The sequence below is a fragment of the Serinus canaria genome, chromosome Z, assembly GCF_022539315.1.
Source record: "Serinus canaria isolate serCan28SL12 chromosome Z, serCan2020, whole genome shotgun sequence".
In the NCBI taxonomy this organism is placed as follows: Eukaryota; Metazoa; Chordata; class Aves; order Passeriformes; family Fringillidae; genus Serinus; species Serinus canaria.
In genome coordinates, this window is record NC_066343.1 from 13,130,057 (window position 1) to 13,147,108 (window position 17,052).

Here is a 17,052-nt window from a genome sequence, read left to right on the forward strand (position 1 = left end):
AGCAGTTTTCCCAGTTTTTGGAACGCTGTGACCTTAAGAAACCCAAGAGATTTTCCTCCAGGATGATACCAGCAGTAACATGATGCCAATTTTTTCCACCTCTTTTCTGTGTCTTTCCTGCTCTCAGTACAACTAAAAAGAAACATTTCTAACTGTGTCATTCATTAACTGCCTTGCATTTTATAGCTTTACTATAGTGTACCTGCCTATTACTTGTTTAAAGCATCCTTTTTGCTCCCATTAAGCCTTGCTATATTACAGCACAGCAATTTTAATGCTGTGAAAGTCCAGTCAGTTCAAAGGGAATAAGTCATGTCTGAGAGCAATTACAAGTCATTGTTCCAAAAAGCCTTGCCTCTTCCAAGGTCTTAATTCAAAACCTTCCTCCATGTCTATACCATCATCCAGCATCTCTCTGAGATTTTCAGAACTCTCTGTGAATCCATTTCCTACGTCTCTCTCTTGTGTGATAAAAACTTCTCTGACAGTTTTGTCCATCATTTGTTGTGGGAATCCACAAAATCAGATGGTTTTGGGAAAGCTGCGAAAGGCAAGCCTCAGAGACAGCAGAATTGTGGTTAGAGCTAAGCAGTAGCCATGAGATAGGTCAGCAGAAAAACTATTGAAAAAGTAGAAAAGCAAGGACAGATAGAAAATGGTCTGTGCATGAATGCTTGTCTAGGATAACTCCCTAAGCTGCAGAAAAGTTTATCTAACAAGATATTAGGAAGTTTGAAGCTTAATAATGGAGCTCTGTGCATTGTGTTTTAAGGCTTACAAGCAAGTATTGTATTCTAAGTAAGCAAGCGTTGTTTTAACCACAAATACATGTGCTTATAGCGTTTGGATGGAACCACTGTCAATATGCTTCTGCTTTGTGTAAATTTTCAAAAAAGTTATAAAGTAACTTGCAACATGAAGTTCTTTGTCTGCTGCCTGGGATGTGAGGATGGCATCTTCCCATTGTCAGAACCATGTAATGAGACTGATGCTGAGAAGTAAAACAGATCAAGGCACGTTCCACAGCAGTCCCATCCGATTTGTGGTTTGTATATAGACCCTCGGCCAGTGATAATTTGTTGCACACATCAAAGTATGCAAGGTATTACTGCTAGTATCACCACAAAACACCCACTACCTAGAGACCCATTTTACCAAGTTCCCTTAGACAAGGTTCAAAGCTCCATCCTTGGAACAAATCCTTTAACCATGACCCACCATCTTCTTCAATTTGAGCTGTCAAATCTTTCAGCTTTTGTTTGCTTTTGAGGATGGATTCAGAGTGGTCAGAGAGGTTCATGGACCGCAATCCTTCAAATTCCTCACAACCATGTCCATGTGCCAGTAAAAGAAAATCAATTGCTGCTCTGTTCTTTAAGGTTGTATGTCTGACAGCATTAACATCAGTCATCATGTCACTAATTGCAAAGGAAGTATCACTGTCTTCTTTATTCAGCCAACACCCCAATCGGTACAATGGTTTCAATTGCACACCTGAGGCAAGTTGATGTAGAAATAAAGTTGATGTAACTCATTTTGCAGGGCCCTTGGGTCTAAAATTGCTATTACAGTTTTCCTTAAACTGATGGGCAATCATCTTTTTCCTGTTTTCTCTTGATGACTTTTTTAACAATAGGTGCTATCACAGTGAGTTGTATGATGCTACATGGACCACTTTTAATTTTTGAGGGGAAGACCTGCCAGGCTCTATGTCCACAAATGGGCCAATATCATTTTGGTAAATGTTGTGGGGTCTCCTCTAGGTCATCTACTCGTCAGCATTTTCACCCTCAGGTGGCACTGGGGTGGTATAATTGCAGCACAGACTTGAGTTTCTGTACTCAGGATGATGAGGTGTAACATTTACCTGTGGATCTCCCTGGTACTGAAACGCAGCACAAAATTCCACTACCAGTGAACCAAGAATTCCAATTCTTGAGGTTCAGAAGGTGCTTTAAGAAGATCAGGGGCCCAGTGATGCCAGCTGGTTATGGGATTGGTCTCGCTGGCAGCCTCACACCAATATTTGTCACGACTGGGTATTGCCACTCCTTGGCTGGCTCTGGCACACTGACCAGACAGGTCCCAAAGGGTTTGTCTGGGCTTGAATTGGTCAAACATATGGTGCCTGAGCTTGCTGACTTGGCTAAAGCAAGGCAAACATTCCTTTTTGGCTGATCTACAGGCCTACCTGCACTGCAAAACCAGCCCCACAAACACCTTGTTATCCCCACAAGATGCCATGTCTAGTTCCCAGGTGTACCCAGCTCTGGCAGGAGAAAGAGCCCGCAGCGCAGTGGGCACCGTGCCCTGCCCAGCCGGGGCTCTCTGGCACAGAGCAGCAGCAGCGCCAGCACCGTTCAACCGCTCCTGCCTTGGCTTCCCCCAGGACACAGAAGCCTCTGGAAATCAGCACCGCCAGTCGCATTCCCAGCCTGGAGCAACTGCTGCTGGCGGGCAGATGCTGCCAGTTTGACTGCTTCCAAAGGGGAATAAAGGCAGAGATGTACATGCACCGGAGCCCTGGGCATGTCCAAGAAATGTGCAAATATGTGTGGAGATTTGTTAGGAATGATTTCAGCTGTTATGCCAACAGTGACTTCTCTCGTGGTTCTGTGTGTTCTAGACGAGTAATGTAATAGTTGGCTCTGACAATTAAGAAGTAGATATGATGTGGATGTTCAACTGTGTAGTGATGGTATTGTAATATATCCTCCCATAGTCCTCTTTCCCCTCCCCCTTGTAATAGCCTTGGTAGTCAGGGCATTTGGGGAGGGCTGTCTTGTGACCAGGAGGCTGGGTGTAACAACAGCTGACCTCCAATGAAGATGCAAGAAAGTAATCTCCAGCAATGGACAGCAGAGAAAGAGCTGACTGACAAAACTTTTGGAAGGGGCTAAGGGTATAAGAGGCAGAGCATCCTTTTTGTAGATGGACATGTGGCTGCTAGTCATAGAGACTCTCAATGCTGCAATCTTTCCTTATTCAGTCCTTTGATAAGGTTTAATAAACTTTTAAAATTTTAAAAGTGAGAGTTGATTCTCACATGTGCAATGCTGTGGGCCATTTTCTTGGTCTGCTTTCCTTTGCTTGTGTCCCATCTGAGTGCTCAGTAGGGGTACAGGCTGTAAGTGCTTGGGGCACTCTTGGAGTTACTCTTGGATCCCCTGAAGAACAGGGTTTGGCCCATGAGGGGAATTTGTGCTGCTTTGTGACAGAGGAGAACTTCTCAGGCTCTTTTGTGTTTGCTGTAGAAAGGTTGGTTACTGCTTTGCATAAATTCACAGACCAGCATAGAGGGTTTGCTTTGTGATGTCAGAGCATGGTTGCCATGTCGTCGTCGTGACATCAGAAGGTTGCCTTGGTGCACGGAAGGCCTGAGTGTCAGAGCAGCCCTAGAGCTTGCTCAGAGCAGGAGCATCCTCCCGCTTGAGGCATTTGTCAGTGTGCAGCTGCACACTGACAGGAGCCTTGTTTTTCCTACTGTTGGAGCAAACTTGCTCAGCAGTGCTACAATGATTCATCATCTTGCTACTGCAGCTTTTGCTGCATATGGCATTTCTTTTTCCATCTATTATGTGACTCACTTTGCACGTAAGTAGAGGTTTCCCTTCTACTTAGGTTAAGGTGTAACCCAACCTGGCTTTTGTATGTCTTCCTGCTCTTTCTTAGTGCCTGAGTTTCTGATTTAGAAACAGGAAGAGCATTAGGATGCCACTGGTTTGGTGAAGCTGCTGTCAAGACGCTCAGCTAAAAAGGGGGTGTCTGTAGCCACAGGGGCAGAATTTGCAAGGGAACCTGCAGGGATTCTCTTCCATCCATGGGAGAGTCTGTGGCAGCAGAGTCTGTCATTTCCTCAGTTTGCTGGGACAAGCGAGACAGCTTTGAAAATGTCAGACTGGGAGACCTTCTTGGAGGGCCTTCTAAAAACTCTGCAGTTGTTCCCAGAATTCAGGGAAAGCTTCTTTCTTTCTAAATTTTGTCACCAAAGGATTTGACAGTCATAACTTGTCATTTTACTGAGTGCTAAAATAGTGATTCCTTTTGCAAGGAAGTGCAAACTCTAAAGCAGTGAGTGTCTGCTGCTGAGCCCTGCTGTGCTCTTCTACAATAGAAGTGCCACAGCTCAGGGGGATTTTGGAAAGCTTTCCTGGGACACTGTTTCCAGCAAGTTAATGAGAATTAGTGGATGCAACTGATTTAATTAAAAAAAAGTACCTAAGGGAGAGATTTAAAAGCAGTTTTATGAGTTTGGTAGTAGAGGAGCATTGAATGTTAAAGAACAATTTGCATTTTCATGATCATATTTGTAATCATTTAATGGCTAAACAGGCCCAAGTGTAGGCACAACCAAAAACATTGTACTGATCTTTGCTGGCTGTGTGAATGAAATGTGTCTCCTGCAGAGATTTTGTGAAATGGAAAATCATCTCTGTTTGGGTTGAGTTGTTCTGTGGAATTCAGTAGCCCAGTCAGTTTTCTGACAGCATCTGGTTCATTTTCCCTTGCCCACTACAGGTCACCTGAAGCATCCCATCACTGCAACCAAATACTTTTGCCACTTGCAGAAGTGACATTTTCCCCCTGGGTTATTTTTTGTTATTTTTTGGTTTTCCTGGCAGAGGAGCCTTGTTCATTTTCTTTTTCTCTCAATTAAGGTGCTTTTCCTCATTATTTCCTGCTCGTTTCCAGTACTGGGACTGCTTCTGAATTTTTTGAATTTTAATTTCCAAGGTGTCACTTCTGGAGGATGCTGTAGTTTTGCATGAGAACACAGTTTGGGGCAAGGATGTTGGTTCAGAAGAGCTGTTCTGGTGCCAGGCCAGCCAGTAGGGCCTTGCACATAAGTTTCAGGTTAACAGTGCCCGTGCCCTTTTGCAGGCCAGGGAATCAGTAGGCATGGCGTTTGGGAATTGAGCAGGAAATCAATGTCCTTGCATTCCAGCTGGTTCTCAGTTATTAGAGGAGCTGGGAGGGGCTGGGCTGTACTTCTGACTACAGCCACTTCAGCACCATCAGTGGTGTCAAGTCCAAGAGGAGAATGTCCTCCAGCACAGACACACAGTGTGCAGTTCCCAGTGCAATGCTCTGAGTACAGTGGCATTCTATAAGGACCTACAGGCTCCAGATTCCCCAAGAGTGTGGTTTATTGAAGCAACAGGAGAGCAATCTCAGGATTGCTGCTGATCAGGGCAATGGCTACCAAGTGTGGATGTGTGCAGCAACAGAAAGGACAGTAAAGAAAAATTAAAAGAGTGAAATATATATGTCTATCTTTCTATATCTATCTATCTATCTATCTATCTATCTATCTATCTATCTATCTATCTATCTATCTATCTATCTATCTGTCTGTCTGTCTGTCTGTCTGTCTGTCTGTCTGTCTGTCTATCTATCTATCTATCTATCTATCTATCTATCTATCTATCTATCTATCTATCTATGTTTCTATCTCTGACATCCTGTGCAACATTTACATAACTGAGTCTTACTGGCTCTGGTCCAAAGCAGTTGGAGGTGCAAAGCTCACCTAAAGCACCACTTTCAGGAAAGGATTAGAGACACCTTCCATTGACCAATTCTGGGCAGGCAGAGATGTTTCCCCCTCCAGATATGGTGGTTTTTTCTTCTCAGAGCTGATTTCATCCTCCAGCTCTTCTACTCTGAAGTCTCCAGATAATTCTTTCATTTTCTGCCTGTCCAAGTGAAGTGGAACAATTCCATGTTTAGGTGCTGTTTGGTGACTCTGGTCATACATGCCATGCATTGCAGGACACCTGGCATCCCCAGGGGTGTGTAAGTGCATTCATTAATGGGGCATTAGGAGAGTCTCTGTTACTGCTGGTCAGAATTCTCAGTTGGCAAAAGAGGGAGAAGAAACACCTAGGTCCTCCTCCATATGCTGAGGTGGCCATAGAGGCTCTCTGACCTCCATCAGAAGATCTTTGCACACATCCTTATCTCCTGAATGACCAGAGTTTCTAACAAGAGTGTAGATGTCAGGAAGGCCGGAATGCTGGTGTAGGCCTGAAGTGAACTTGAACTCCAGAAGTGTCTCTCACAAGGAGTGAGCTCACCCAGGAAGCCACAGGCCAGGATGGAGCTGTTGTGACAGGGCTTGGTGTCAGTCACTACTGAAAGACAAACAGGACATGGCAAAGGCAGAGGGAGGCCCTCACCAGAGCCTTGAGAAATGCCGCACCTTCCCTGTCAGCTGTCTGAGAGGCTGTTGGAGCTTCAGTCCCAGATGGCCCCTGATTGTAGGGCCAGGGTCACTTTGGAATCTGTGCCTCCCTGGCACAGGCAGAGAATGACCCAGCAGAGCAGCAGCACAGTGCTTTGGGAATGTGTGAGCCCATTAGTCTTTGAGTCTTGGCCCACAAAGGTCATATGGGAAGTTGAAACCCATCTTCTCTTGCTTTCTGTGCAGCTCCTTCTAGAGAAAGAGAAGGAGCAGACTGCTTCATCAGAAATGCCATGCCAGACTCAGGCAGAGCTGTTCCCAGCCCAAGAGCAGGAAGAGCAGCTCAGGCAGCAGGTGGAAGAGCCACAGGAGAATGGCCAGGTAAGCCTGAGTGGCCAGGTGACAGAGGGAAGGACAGGAGGAGGGGCATAAATCAGAGCTCTTGGGAAATAAACACAAGCTCTGAGAAGGCCAGGAGTCCCACAGGGACTAGAAGCACAGAGCCTTGGAATATGCAGAGAACATCACAAGGACAGGAGGGTTACACTGAAAGTAGATGTGGATAGGGAAGCGGAAAGTAGATGTGGATAGGGAAGCGGAAAGAAGTGGCTGAATAAATGTGATTTGGAGGCTGCAGGAGGAAAAAAGCTAAGCCTGATGGCAGCTCCCAGTCACTTGCTCTGCACTTGTGTGTACAGAACAACAAGGCAGAGCCACAGGCAGAGCTGCCCGAAGCTCAGAGTGCCATCAGGGTAGTGAAGAGGAGGAACAAGGATGACATGAGAAAAATTCAAGAGGCGTTCAATCTCCATCAGCAGAGGGGCGATCAACAAAACCAGGTAAGTGAAAGAGTGGCAGCCACTCCACTTACGAAACATCCTCTCACTTGTTTATTAGAGAATATGAAGCAACAGCTGGACACAGAGTTCCAGAAAGCTCACATTAGGATCAAAGCATTGGAGAAGAGGCTGGAGGAAGAAATGAAAATCATCAGAGAGAAAGCTAATCGCCTCCCTCAGGCTCTAGAAAAGCAAGTGAGTGAAAGAGGGATAGCCACTGCAGTCAGCAAACTGGTGGTTTCTGCCCTTCTTGCCTTTCCAGGGCAGAGCAGCAGGGAGGGGGGTGATGCCTCTCAGTGCCATCCTGCTGTAGTGTGTATCACGGTCACTCTGAAGGACATTTCCTGGTGTGCTGAATCTCCACTGCTGCCCTGGATAGTGGGACTTTCCTTTGGCCTTCTGGCCAGCACTCATCCAAAATAATCCCTGCTGGCCTGTTCCTGCTCTCGTTGTTTCTCCAAGTGTTTTTACAGGGGAACATGGTGACCCAGATGGAGGATTGAAACAAACTGTCTGTATCCCTTGTCAATCTGTTCTTTCCCTTTCCTCACAGTCAGTGACTCCTAGCTTCAGGGACAAGCTGTAGTCTCTGACTGCTTTGTTCTGTTTGATTTCAGGTGCAAGTGTTGACATCTCACCAGGCAGACAGTGAAGTCTTCCAGCAAATGTCTGGCAGTGAAGAGTCCCAAGGCTGGAGTGAGGCACAGGAACCGTCCCCACCAGAAGTGCTGCAGGTTGACCACATCTGATAGTGGCGCCCTGGAAAATGCTAAGATAAACTCTGAAATGTAAGCCTTGTGTTTTACCTGCGTAAGTAGTAGTAATTAAAATAATTATTGTATAATCATAAGAAGAACAATGAGAAACTGTATGTTCCTAGTCTAAGGTGGCTATGCTTGGCTGAAATCTATGTATACTATAGAACAATGTAAGTTTGATAATTAACATGAAAGTTATATAATGATAGAATACAAAAGCATATCCATCCCAAACCAATGTGGGAGTCAGATTTGGGTTTGTACCCCTGACACCCTGAGCTCTTCAATAAAAGCACCTGCATATAATCATTTCTCGTGATTATGTGTTCCTGAACGCTAACACATCTACATGGGCTCTGGCGCTAAAGCTGCTGCCGCAGCTGCATTACCTGAAGGAATCTGTTCTGTTGAACCTGGGAAATTGAGCTCGGGCAGTTTGTTCATCTCCAGTGCTGTCAGCAGCATGCCTGCTCCAAAAGAGGAGATTGAGGAGAAGTACCTGGAGATACTGGGTACGTCGGGTGTATTTCTTGTCTGAGGGACAGGGTGTTGTGTGCAGCTGTCAGCATAGCTGTACCAAATGCTCGTCCTGAGTTTGGTGTCACAGGGCCATTTAGGACTCCCCAGAGGAAGTGCTGTGCTCCAAGGCAGCGAGAGAGCGCTCTGGGTTTTCCTGCTGCCTCTGAGGGCACCTGGGACAGGCTTGGCTTTGCCTGAGCTTCCCTCTCTGCTAAAGGCTGAAGCAGGGATTGTTCTTCCACCAGCAGAAGGCTGTGACCTTGCAAATGATCTAGGCAAGTCCTGTGTGCTCATGGCCAAACTGAACAGAATTTTTAGCTTCCTAAATTCTCCTTATACTTTTGTCTTCTAACCAGTCATCAGAGCAAAAAAACTTCACAGAAATTGACTGGCTTTGGAGTTTTGTCTTTTTGGTTGGGCCTTTTTTGTTGAGTTTTGTTTGTTTGTTTGTTTGGTTGGTTGGTTGGTTTGTTTTGTTTTGGCGTGTTTGTTTTTGTTTTGGTTTTGTTGTTTTGGTTTTGCTTTTGTGGGGTTTTGTTTTTGGCTTTGGTATTGGTAGTTTTGTTTTGCTTTGTTTTTATTTTGTTGTTGATTTGTGGTGGTTTTTTTGGCGGAGTTAGTTTTTCTCCATCCTGAAGGAGCCCTTCTGCCCCACGTCTTGCTGATGTCATTTTTATGACTGTTACTGTTACCACTACTATATCTACAGTTTATTTTCATAAGAATGGTATATTTTTGTCAGTAAGAGCTACTTTGAAAGAACATCAGGTTACAGGAGAAATAGAGAGCACAAGGTGTTTTCCATGTGCCCCCAAAGGAAAACCAGATACTTTTATAAAATTTCTGTATTTAATATCCTAGTTTTGTGCTTATCAAGATGTGTCCAAGAGACACATCCAAGTGGCTTGATCAGATAAAACTGTACTGCAGGCATTTCCCAGGAGAGAGCCTCCAGCCCACCCACAGTATATTCCTCGGATCCGTGCCAATTTTTCATACCTGATTCCCACTCTTTCCCATGACTGTTAGAATCCTACCCATTGGCCCAAGCCCTGCTCAGATCAGTCTCTAGGAAAACACATCAAGTCCTTTGTGATTCTGCAGCACAACCCAATGAATCTGCTTCTTGCCTGTAAGAGCTGCCAGTGCTGTGCTCTCAGATAAGACCTGGTGGGGCTGAGACCAGAGCCCAGTGGATTCTGTGTCTTCCATCACCTGTTGGGACAAAAAGGGCACTGATCTGCACCCCGGTGTGGCTGATCTCAAAGCCCATCCTGTTGTGTCCTGAATGGGGGCAACAGCTTGTATGGGGCTCAGGCAGGCTGTGGCTTCTTCCCACTGTTTGTCAGTGCTCCTGCTTGGGCTTAGCCAGCCTTGTTGTGCTGGCTGCCCTGCCCCTGAGGGCTGGTGGGACTGCAGAGGCTGGAGACTTCCTTAGCTGGGAGAGGGGCATCTTCGAGCTCAGCCTGCTCATAAACAGGTGAGGGTCCTGATGCTGAAAGTCCCATTGGGATCAGTAATAGCATGAGCTGCTCTGGTTTACAAGGCAAACTGCTGAGAAGATGTCCTCCTCTCCTGGGAATGCATGTACTGGTGCTTTGTTTCCTGTCAAGAGAACTCTTCAAAGGATGGTACAAAATCAGTCTCTGTGCCAGGTTTCTGCGCTGCAGGGCTGCCTGTCTTGTTGCTGGTTTGTTGTTGTTGTTGTACCCAGCTGACTCAAAAGGGCTCAGAGCCCTATACAGTGGAGCCCCCTTTTGTATCTCCTGGAAGCTGGGATCTCTGCTTTAAAGTCAGCATCTTGCATTTTGTTTCCCTCAGGGAGAATGGTAAACATGGAAAACCCTGTGCTGAAATTCACTGAACTGGAACATATTGGCAGTGGGTGAGTCCAACCACAGTTACTCCTGCACAACCATGGGCCAGGTGTTTTTCTGGTGGAATGTCTATCCAGTGTGAAGTCAGGCCAGCTGCAAACATGTTCACACACTGGGAATAGATTGTCCCATCTCTCAGTGCTACTCAGAATTTGTGAGTGTGCTCAGAAGACATTGTCAACGACATCTCCATGTTGCTGAGGTCTTGCCTGCATCAAGGAACAGGACCTGGAAGATTTCCTTGTCTCTCAAGTGTTGAAAAGCTCTATGTTAATTTCTTTAGCATTTTTTGGTGTCTCAAAATCATACTGCCCCATCAATGAGAAATAAAGAAACTTGCTTGCCTGAAGGAGCAACCTACCCCCTATTCAAAGCTGTGAGATACCAGTTCCCAGGAATATTTTCTTTCCCGGGTTCGCAGAAGGAAACACTCTATGGTCAGGATAGGAACCATACCATTTAGAAAGTGAAATGCAAGAGGAAAGAATAAACTCCCATTCGAAGTTGAACCCCAGCACTTCAGGAACAGGCCCAGTGCCCTTGCACTTGAGAAGAAAATGCATCATCTGCCTTCTGGCAAAGTCCTCCTGCATCCTGCAGGTTTTTGACATTTACAGCAGAGATCTTCTGTATGGGCTGGCTTTCAGTGCAGGAGCTAAATAGCTTCTCCTTTCTCTGCTTCTGTTTTGTTTCCAGAAGTTTTGGACTTGTGGTTAGAGCACTCGACAATGACACAGGAGGAGAGGTAAATGTCAACAGTCCCTGCAGACTCTGCTGCACTCAAGGGCTTTCCCATCTGGTGGATGGGAGCTGTGGCTGGAGCTTTGGGTAGAGCTGTGCTGAAAAGGCACAAGAAGCACAGACTGGCACCAGTCTGCAGAATACACTTGGGACTTTGTCCTCCTCAGCTGCCAGAAGGATAGCATGGAGGGCAGCGGTTCCTTTCAGAGAAGGATGTTCTCACTCTCCATTGGCAAAATGCTGTTTGCTTTTGAGTGCAGCCTCTGCAGCAGCAGTCATCCTGGCTGGTTTGCAGGGGTGTGAGAATCTGTCTGAAATATCCTTCAATTTGCCTCACAACTGTCATTGAGAGACCACTCAGAAGACCCCCTTGTCCTAAGATCTCTGGATTTGTAGGAGGAGTTACATGAAGGCCCTGAGGCCTGAGAGCATTGCTAAGTTACTGTTTTCACAGGTGTTTTCTGCATGCTACACTGAGCCCAATGAGAAGAAGGGGGCACTGTGCCCTTTTTGCAACAATAGCCTTTGCAACATAACCTTGGAAGCTGTCCCACCTCTTGGCCTGGCTGAACTTCTCCTGAGTTTTGGGTGGTCCCCCACAGAAGACCCCTCCTGCTCGTTTGCAACCACCGTGACAGACAACTGAGATGACAGAAGCTTCTCCACCAGAGAAAAAAAACGAGACATGAAATCCCCATGTGAAAAGGTCTCTCTCACACTTCCCAAGGACTGGGACAGAAGCTGCCAGCCTGGGGGAGGTGCGCAGGGGGAGGCAAGCTGACCAAAGCAAGATGGATGTTGCAGGTGCGGGCATTGGACCACAAAAACAATGGCCCTCGCCCACCGAGATATGGACTGTGTGTACCCTTTTTCCAAATACCATTCTTTTTACAATAGATTCAGTTTTGAAATAATCCTTCTTCCCGCCTATCTAAAAGTGTATAATAGGAGTCCAGATGGACTGCATCTCTGAGATCTCCCCAACATAACAGGCAGATCCTCAACTGGACTGGTTCTAAGGACTTTGACTCTACGTTTGGTAGTTATATTCCCCTCTTTCTCTCTCTCTCTCTCTATCTTTTTTTTTTTCTCTCCCTTAATCCCTGTATCACATTTTTGCTGTGGTCATTCAATAAAGGTGCATTTGTTTTGATTATCATTGCAAACCCCCCCTTGTACCATGTCAGGTTTTTTTGCACCCTGAGATTCCCTACAAACCATCAAGAAACCCGTCCGCAAGGACGGATCGTGACAAGTGGACAGTCTACAAGAGCAGGTGCTGTTGCTCTTTCAAAAGCTGACATGCATTTCCTCAGAAAGGTCCTCTGCAAGTGTTGGAGCAGCAAGCTCTTCCTCTCAGTGACACTGTGTTCTGCCATTACTCCCCATTCGCCTAGAAAGGGAATCTTTTAGATTCTTTGTTTCTTTTCTTGTGTGATGAAATCCCATCACTTATTTTTTGCCCTCCTGTTTCTGTTTTCTCTCTCAGTGCCTGCAAGGACTGGATTTTCTTCACTTGAACCACGTGATCCACTGAGATGTGAAGAGCTGCAACATCCTTCTCAGAACCAATGGCTCTGTCAAGCTGGGTCAGTATATTCTTGGTCAGGTGCAGCGTTCCAGGGATGTGGGGTGTGGGGCTGCTTTGAGTGACTGCCAGCACCCCAAAAATGGTGCTGGTGTCATGCAGGGACACCTGCTTTGAGCTGAGGGCACAGTTGCAATGTGCACAGAGGTATGACAAGGAACAAGTAGTCAAGAGCGGTGTTGATCCCAAGCAAGGGCCTGCCATGGCCCTGTGTGAGAGTCTGTCTGAAATATCCCTCATCTGCCTCACAACTGTCATTGAGAGATCACTCAGAAGACCCCTTTGTCCCTTTCCTAGCCACAGTGGACACGCCAAGCTAGGGGGTTTCATGACCTGAAAGTGTTGCTAAGTTGCTGTTTCCACAGGTGCAGTTCCCTGCACGCTACACTGAGCTCAAGGCACTGTGTTCTTTTCACAACAATAATCTTGGAAACCGTCCCACCTCTTGGCCGGGCTGGACTTTTCCTCCCTGAGTTTTTGGGTGGTCTCCCACAGAAGACTCCTCTCGTTCATCTACAACCACCGTGACAGACAAGCCGAGATGACAGAAATCTCTCCACCAGAGAAGACCCCGAGAAATCCCCATGTGAGAAAAGCCCTCCCTCACACTTTCCAAGGACTGGAGCCACCAGCCCGGGGGAGGTGCATGGGGGGGAGGCGAGCTGACCAAAGCAAGGTGGATGACTGCAGGTGCGGGCACTGAACCACGAAGATAATGGCCTTCGTCCATTGCAAGGTGGACTGTGTATACCCCCTTTCCAAATACCATTCTTTCTATACAATAGATTTGGTTTCAAAATAATCCCCTTCCCCCTCATCGAAAAGTGTATAATTGGAGTCCAGATGGACTGCATCTCTGAGATCTCCCCGGACGTGAACTGGTGAACCTCTTCGGCTGGAAAACGAAGGACCTCCGCCATTCACACGTTTTGGTAGCTCTAACCCTCCCTTTTTCTTTCCCTTCCTTTATTTTTCCTTATTTTTCCCTTTTCCCCCCAAATTTCTCCCCAACGCATTTTTACTGTGGTTGTTTCAATAAAATTCATTGTGCTTATTAATTTGCAAACCCCCTCTTGTACCGTGTTGGTTTTTTGCACCCTGAAATCAATCTAAAAGAACCTCTACGAAGCCTGTCCATAGGGATGGATCGTAACTCCCCATCCAGCAATGGACAAGTACTTGACCTCTCGCCAAGTGACTTTGGGAAGCAAAGGTGACCTCCTCTTCTGGCCAAGCTGTGCTCACTTGTTCCCCCAAGTGTGGCCATGTGGCTGTGGCACCCTGAGGGAGGGCGTCCCCTGGGCAGGCAAGGGCCAGTGGACTGTGGGCACTGGAGGTGGTTGTGCAGAGACAGTCTGCACTGCTGCCACAGCTTGGAGAGGGCAGGGCCAGGGCTGGGGCATCTTTTCCCAGCTACACTCCAGCTCTCAGGAGCCCCACAAGCACACGCCAGCTGCTGCTCCTTGCCCAGGATGCCACGTGACTCTGCAGGGCGCTGAAGGCAGGGCAGGGCAGGATAGGCTACGTCAGCGCTGCCCTGGTGTTCCCTACCGATGGCCTTTGGTTCCCTTTCCCTCAGCAGCAGCAGCAGCAGGGACTGGTGGCAGGGTCAGGACCAGGAGGAGGTGGCTGCTCTGGCCCTTTGCTCCCGGGCCCCAGGCCAGGAGGGCTCTGGCTGCAGCAGGGCGCTCTTTGGGCAGCCCCTGGCAGCCGTCTGCATGGAGCATGGCACGCTGCCCCGTCCTGATTATGTCACTTTTCTTCAGCAATACCCTAGCTCCTCTTCACAAGGAAAAAACTCCATCAATGTAAAAAGAGCTAATTCAAGTACACTTCTACCTGTCTTTATATTGTAATTCAGGACACATATTTTTTGTCTACAATTTCATTATTTTTATGAAAACACACATTCATATCTTCACACTTTTGTGTTTCTAATTATTCATATACCAAATACAAAAATGCTTCTTTTCTAACTTTTGATTTAATGTCCTTTGGTGTTGTTTATAGGGTACTCATTACTTTTCTAGGATTGAGAGAGATTTATGAAATGCACACCAGTGATTCCTCTTGTGGAATGCCATGGCTCTGTCATAAGCCTCTTTCTTTTTTTCCTATCATCAGCTCAACTGCAAACACACATTTAGCTGCACACTTAGACAAGATGAGCAGAATAAAAACGATGTCATGGGCCTTTGGGAACTCCTTGCTGATCTTTCTGCTTTTTCAGCTGAGCAAGGCTCTGATCTGGGCAAAGAAACTGCACTTAGTGCTACAGAACCATTTGGCTGGAACTCTGCTGATTTCTAGGAACAGCTGGAGGCCTGTATCTCCCCAGGATGTTTTGGCTGAGCCAAGCTTTGTTGGGTTTTGGCTGCAAATACCACTGCCCTTGCTTTCTTATCCACAAGTACCAGGGCTGGGCAAAAACTGCCCAGTGGGCCATATTCCAAAGGCAGATTGGTCTGGATTTTGTGAATGAAGGAGGCCCTTGTCCAATTCCAAACCACATTAAAAAAATCATGAAAGAGAACTTCCCATCCTTAACAAACAACTGACAATTCAGAAGTGGATGTAGAGCTTATCTATGGAATGAAAAGGAAGAGAATCTTCCAATGGAATTATGGTTTCTGGAGTTTTACTTCTGACTCTCACTCACAGCTGGCACTGGAAAAAGTCACATCTCTGGAAGTGTCAGTGTCTTCTGTCTGCCATGAATGGTTTTGCTGCAACAAGCAGAAGCATCAGGCTGGAGAGAGGCTCAGCTGAGGAATGAGAGCTGCCCCAAGGAGAAAAAAGGAAATTAACTTTTACCTCCCAAACCCATCTCCCCAGAGGCTCAAGCAAGATTCCTCTGGTTCCCAAAAATAAATAGAAATAGGGCTGAGAAGACCCTCTGCATCGGTGTATTCGTACCCAAGACCTTGCTGATGCCATTTGGGTTTTGCCTTTTTTTTCTTTCTTATGTTTTCTGTATTCTTTGCACATCTAGTTATACCTCTGTAGACTACTCTATTTGTGACTACCTTTCCCAGTACTTTTCCATGGTCTTTGCCTAAGCAGAAAGACAAACTTCCAGAGCTCCAAGGGCCAAGGAGTAGAAGGCCCCAGTGGTTCTTCCTGGCACAGACCCCTCCGGGGAGCTGGTGGACTCACCATCCCTGCAAGCCTTTAAAAGAAGACTCGGTGCCGTGGTTTAGTCGAGGTGTTAGGGTATCGATGATCTTTAAGGTGTCTTCCCGAGCAAGTGATTCTGTGATTCTGTGACTGAGGGAGCTTTTCCTGGAGCCCTGGGAAGGGCTAAGGGGACCCTTGGCTAAGGACGGGGATCAGGGCATCTTTCTCTTCATGGAAAAGAACCAATGGGCTCAAGGCGAAGGCTGAGAGAGCAGAGCTGCCACATCGCGGCCCAGAAAGAGCCTCATCGGGGCTCCAGGGCATGCTGGGGGCTGGGCCCCTCCTCTTCGGGAAGCGCCGGAACCTCGGAGGCCAGCAGCTGCTGCTGTGACTGCGAAGGGAGCGGCTGTGGCTGCGGCCCTGGGCACGGCGAGCTCTCGCTATGGCCGGCTCCTGCCAAGGCTCGGGGCTCTGCTCTTGCCCTGTGCGCACAAGACACGGCCGAGGGCTGCCCGGGAGCTCCCTGCCAGTCCGCAGTGGGCCCGGCCGCGCTGCTGCTCTCTGCGGCCTCTGCCCGCCGCTGCCGGCCCCGCCGTGCTCCCGCCTGCCTCTGGCGCAGCCGGGCCCCCACGGGAGGCAGCACATTGCGGCCGGCTCGGAAAAGCCCTGCCCGCGAACCGCCCGCCACAGCCTCGGCCTCAGGGCACAGGCTGCCGGCGTCCTCGCAGCTGCGAGCCGGCCCCGGCCGCCTGCCGGCCTCGGGCACAGCTCCCGCCTGCGTCTCCATGGCCGCGGCTGCTCGGCACAGCACAGCGCGCTGAGCACAGCGAGCGCCAGCAGCAGCTCCTCACGGGCCCGGGCTCTGGGCACTCTCCCCCAAATTCGAGCCCTGAGGGGCTTGGCGTCCCAATCCATCCCTTGGGGACAGCAGAGTCGGCCGCTGAGGTCAGCCCATGGTTACAAGACCAAGTGACCCATGGAAAATTCATCAAATCCTCATCAGAGAGAAGAGAAGAGAAAACTCCCATGTGCCTGACAGCCTGAAGCAACTGCCAATTACAGATCATTCCATCCATGTGGGAAAAGAGACTTTTGCATTAATGCAGAAAAGAGTTATCTAAAAGGAGGGCAGGAACAAACAACAAAGTTATTTGGACTCATGTTTCTTGTGTGTTAGAAAAGCCAAGAAAATGCAGTCTTTGCTCTTTTGACACAGCTCTCTCTGTTCATGATGACAGACAGTGAGTGCCAATGTGCAGGAGAGTTGCAGCTGAAGGAAGGGACAGGGACGAGGATGCAGCAGGCACAGTTCCAAGCTGACAGAGGGATGATTTCTGGCAGTGGCACTGAAGGAGGAGAGTTTGCAGGCAGGACAGAAAATGGCTCTTTGTTTCACTTCTTCTTTCAGTGCTGCTAAGAACATAGCTTG

At 47.7% G+C, this 17,052-nt stretch overlaps 2 protein-coding genes across 3 annotated transcripts in view; one reads left to right on the plus strand and one right to left on the minus strand.

The window, feature by feature from the left end:
* Window positions 1-17,052, minus strand: part of GRIN3A (glutamate ionotropic receptor NMDA type subunit 3A) — a 384,347-nt gene that overhangs the window by 74,544 nt on the left and 292,751 nt on the right. The window lies entirely within an intron of this gene.
* LOC127061056 (uncharacterized protein DDB_G0290301-like) lies at window positions 6,225-7,538 on the plus strand. 2 transcript variants are annotated; one of them, XM_050987075.1, is made up of 3 exons: window positions 6,225-6,349; window positions 6,431-6,565; window positions 6,883-7,538. In XM_050987075.1, exons 1-3 carry the CDS (start codon window positions 6,248-6,250, stop codon window positions 7,444-7,446), a joined length of 801 nt encoding a protein of 266 aa, XP_050843032.1. In that variant the 5' UTR covers window positions 6,225-6,247; the 3' UTR covers window positions 7,447-7,538. The 2 variants fall into 2 exon arrangements, with proteins under 2 accessions (XP_050843032.1, XP_050843031.1); XM_050987074.1 differs by having other exon boundaries at window positions 6,233-6,565.